General features: G+C 37.6%; 1 protein-coding gene across 1 annotated transcript; it reads right to left on the bottom strand.

Annotated features, from left to right (window-relative positions):
* Positions 1-383: 383 nt before the first annotated feature.
* On the bottom strand, positions 384-2,745 carry LOC120082496 (CBL-interacting protein kinase 5). Its single transcript, XM_039037688.1, has 2 exons — positions 1,876-2,745; positions 384-1,468 (listed from the first exon to the last, which is right to left on the bottom strand). The coding sequence occupies exons 1-2, from the start codon at positions 2,432-2,434 to the stop codon at positions 624-626; spliced, it is 1,404 nt and encodes a 467-aa protein (XP_038893616.1). The 5' UTR covers positions 2,435-2,745; the 3' UTR covers positions 384-623.
* Between the last annotated feature and the right edge of the window lie 212 nt (positions 2,746-2,957).

The following is a 2,957-nucleotide window of genomic DNA, read 5'->3' on the forward strand; positions in this document are numbered from 1 at the left end:
TTTTTAAAAAAACGATATGATTAGTGAATGTGGCCTCAATGATAAAAAAATCCAAATTGCTAAGTTGAAATGCTGGGACCTGTGTGGTTGGTTGGCTGATATTTGTACTACCGCATGCCAATACCCTACATGCTTCTCTCTTCTAACCTTAGCTTTCACTACACTAACAAATAATTGAATGATTAAGCATCTTAACAAACACGGTTTCATATTTGATTCACTCAAAATGATACCAATTATGACAATAATTCGAGATATTCTAAGACATGGGTTATCTGTAATCACACCCATTAATTACAAACCAACTAAAAAGTAATCATCTTTCCCTGTTCCACACATGGACATGAAATCTCAAGAACAAAACAAACAAACAACTTTAAAACTTTTTTTTTTTTTTTTTTGGTTTCTTTGCTTTAAAAACAATCAAAACCTCCATCGTTGGATTTACATTCCAAAGCGTATGATGAAGTTGAACAATAAAAGGAAGAGCTTAATGAACTCAGAATGATTACACATTCAATCAATATAGGGAGTAGAGAAACAAAAGAAAAAAAGGTGACAAAGATAAAGATTAAGAAGAACGACAGCTTCTTCTTTCTAATATTAATTTCTAAAATAAAGAACTAAACAGTTTGTGATTGTGGTTGTTGTTGCTGCTGCTGCTGCTCATTTCCTTCCCAAGTCCATACAATATCCTTGAGGCAAGGTCTCATGTCTTTGTTGTAAAATTGCCTATATTCCAATGTGTCTCCAGCAGTTTTCTTCACTTCCACCACAAAAAAAGAAGGTGTTACTTCAAATATCTCAGCATCAATAGTCAATTGTCCTTTCCTCCCCTGTTTACTCCCTTGTAGTTTCACAATCCCATCTTTCTTCATCACCTTGAACCTTTCCATTTCGGCTATTTCTTCGAACTTCGACACGATCGCCGAAGCCGGTTTCGTTGTTGTGAAACGTGTTTGCGGCCTCTCATTCACGTCACTCTCAAACAAACCTGAGAGATCAAAACCTGGTGAGAGAGATATGATGTCAAATGCATTGAAGGAATTATGTCTCATTGGGGTTCTAGCTGGTGTTGGTGGCTTTCCACTCTCATCTGTGTTACTAATAGAGCTTCCTTCTTCTGAACTAACGTCGTCGAAAGCAGAATGAATTTCGCTCATATACGACACGTCTTGGTTTATTTGAAGTTGTTTTGGAGTTGTTACATTTGCTTTGAAACCCTTCTTGAACCAGGAATTTTCCATGAGTTTGGCCATGTTTATTCTGGTGTGAGGACTTGGATCCAGGATTCTTGATAGCAGTTTCCGAACTTCTGGGGGAAACCATTGAGGGCATTTGAATTCTCCTCTTGAGATTTTTCTGTACAATTCCATTAGATTTGGATCGTGGAAAGGGAGATAACCAGCAAGAAGAACAAACAGGACAACCCCAGATGACCAAATATCAGCTTTAGCACCATCATAACCTTTTTAACAAGTAGTTGCCAATGGAAATTCATCAGTTCCTATTCTAACATCTCTTCAACTTTGAAAAACATAGCATATGCAATTTAATGAATTAAGGTCATATTTACTAATCTTTAATCAAAAGGGATGAAATCTTAATGGGTTTCCACTGATGAATGAATAGTAATACTCAATCGTAAATGCAATTGGAGTGTTTTGACATTTTGCAAACGTAATTTAATTATGATTGAGGCTAATAAATCCACGTAGTTTTCAAACGCAAGTAGATTGATTATCTTCAACTCCACGATCAAATTGCATTTGTTGTTTGTAGATTTAACTGTAGGCCCCACATTTCATTGGTTACGTTTTCAGAAAAAGTAAACATGGCTTAACTCAATCAACAAAGAACAAAAAGCAATCAAACCTTTCTTGTTGATGACTTCAGGGGCAACATAAGCGGGAGTACCACAAGTTGTATGAAGAAGGCCATCTTGTCTCCTAGATTCAGCCAAAGCACTCAACCCAAAATCCGAAATCTTGAGATTCCCAAACTCATCAAGAAGGAGATTTTCAGGCTTGATATCTCTATGATACACACCACGGCTATGACAATAATCAACAGCACCAATAAGCTGTTGAAAGTACTTACGAGCAGCATCTTCTTTAAGCTTTCCTTTAACCACTTTATTGAAAAGCTCCCCACCTTTGACATACTCCATAGCAAAATAGATCTTGGTCTTACTAGCCATAACCTCATAAAGCTGCACCACATTGGGATGGCGAACAAGGCGCATGACAGAGATTTCCCTTTTGATTTGGTCGATCAACCCAACACGTAGAACTTTCTCTTTGTCAATGATTTTAATGGCCACGCTCTGGCCAGACCTGAGATTACGAGCATGGTAGACTTTTGCAAAAGTGCCTTGTCCAAGCATTCTCCCAAGTTCGTACCTTTGCATTAAAATAGTACCCTTTTTCTCCATTGTTAAGGAGAAAAAGAGAAACAGGGGAAAAACAGAGAGAAACAGAGAAAACTCAACCGTGCCTGAAGAGGCAGGGTTGAGGAGTTGTATGGGGGGAGAAAGTGAGAAAAAGGGAAGAATTTTAGGAGAAGAATTTGGTGTGAGAAAGAGAGCGATTTGGAGTTATTCTTGTGGCTGAGAATTGGGAGGGGGAACAGAAATACCGGAAGATGACTTAGTAAATTTAGGATTTGCCTAAAAGTGGGATTTCAAAGTTGGGTTAATGCAATAATATTATGGATATGATTTAGAGATGCTATTGAATTGAAAATTGAAATGATGGGTATGAAATCTAATGTTTTTGAGATTAAAATGCTTTCATTGGAGGGCCAAATTGGAGAAAGGAATGGTGACAAGTGGCAAAGGCATATTGGGGGGTTGTGGAGGGAGGAGCCAAGGGACTTATGAATGGACGTATTGGCATCCACAAATCAAGTGGTTGTGAGATAGTTTATAAGTTGGTTAAGATCATAAAACCATTTCT

The sequence above is a fragment of the Benincasa hispida genome, chromosome 8 (assembly GCF_009727055.1).
Source record: "Benincasa hispida cultivar B227 chromosome 8, ASM972705v1, whole genome shotgun sequence".
NCBI classification, from domain to species: Eukaryota; Viridiplantae; Streptophyta; class Magnoliopsida; order Cucurbitales; family Cucurbitaceae; genus Benincasa; species Benincasa hispida.

What these genes read in the sequence shown, in the direction of transcription:
- LOC120082496 (XM_039037688.1), bottom strand. Translation starts at nt 2,434, where the DNA reads ATGGAGAAAAAGGGTACTATTTTAATGCAAAGGTACGAACTTGGGAGA. An exon ending in TGAAGTCATCAACAAGAAAG is followed by an intron (nt 1,469 to 1,875) that starts GTTTGATTGCTT and finishes CTTGTTAAAAAG; the next exon opens with GTTATGATGGTGCTAAAGCT.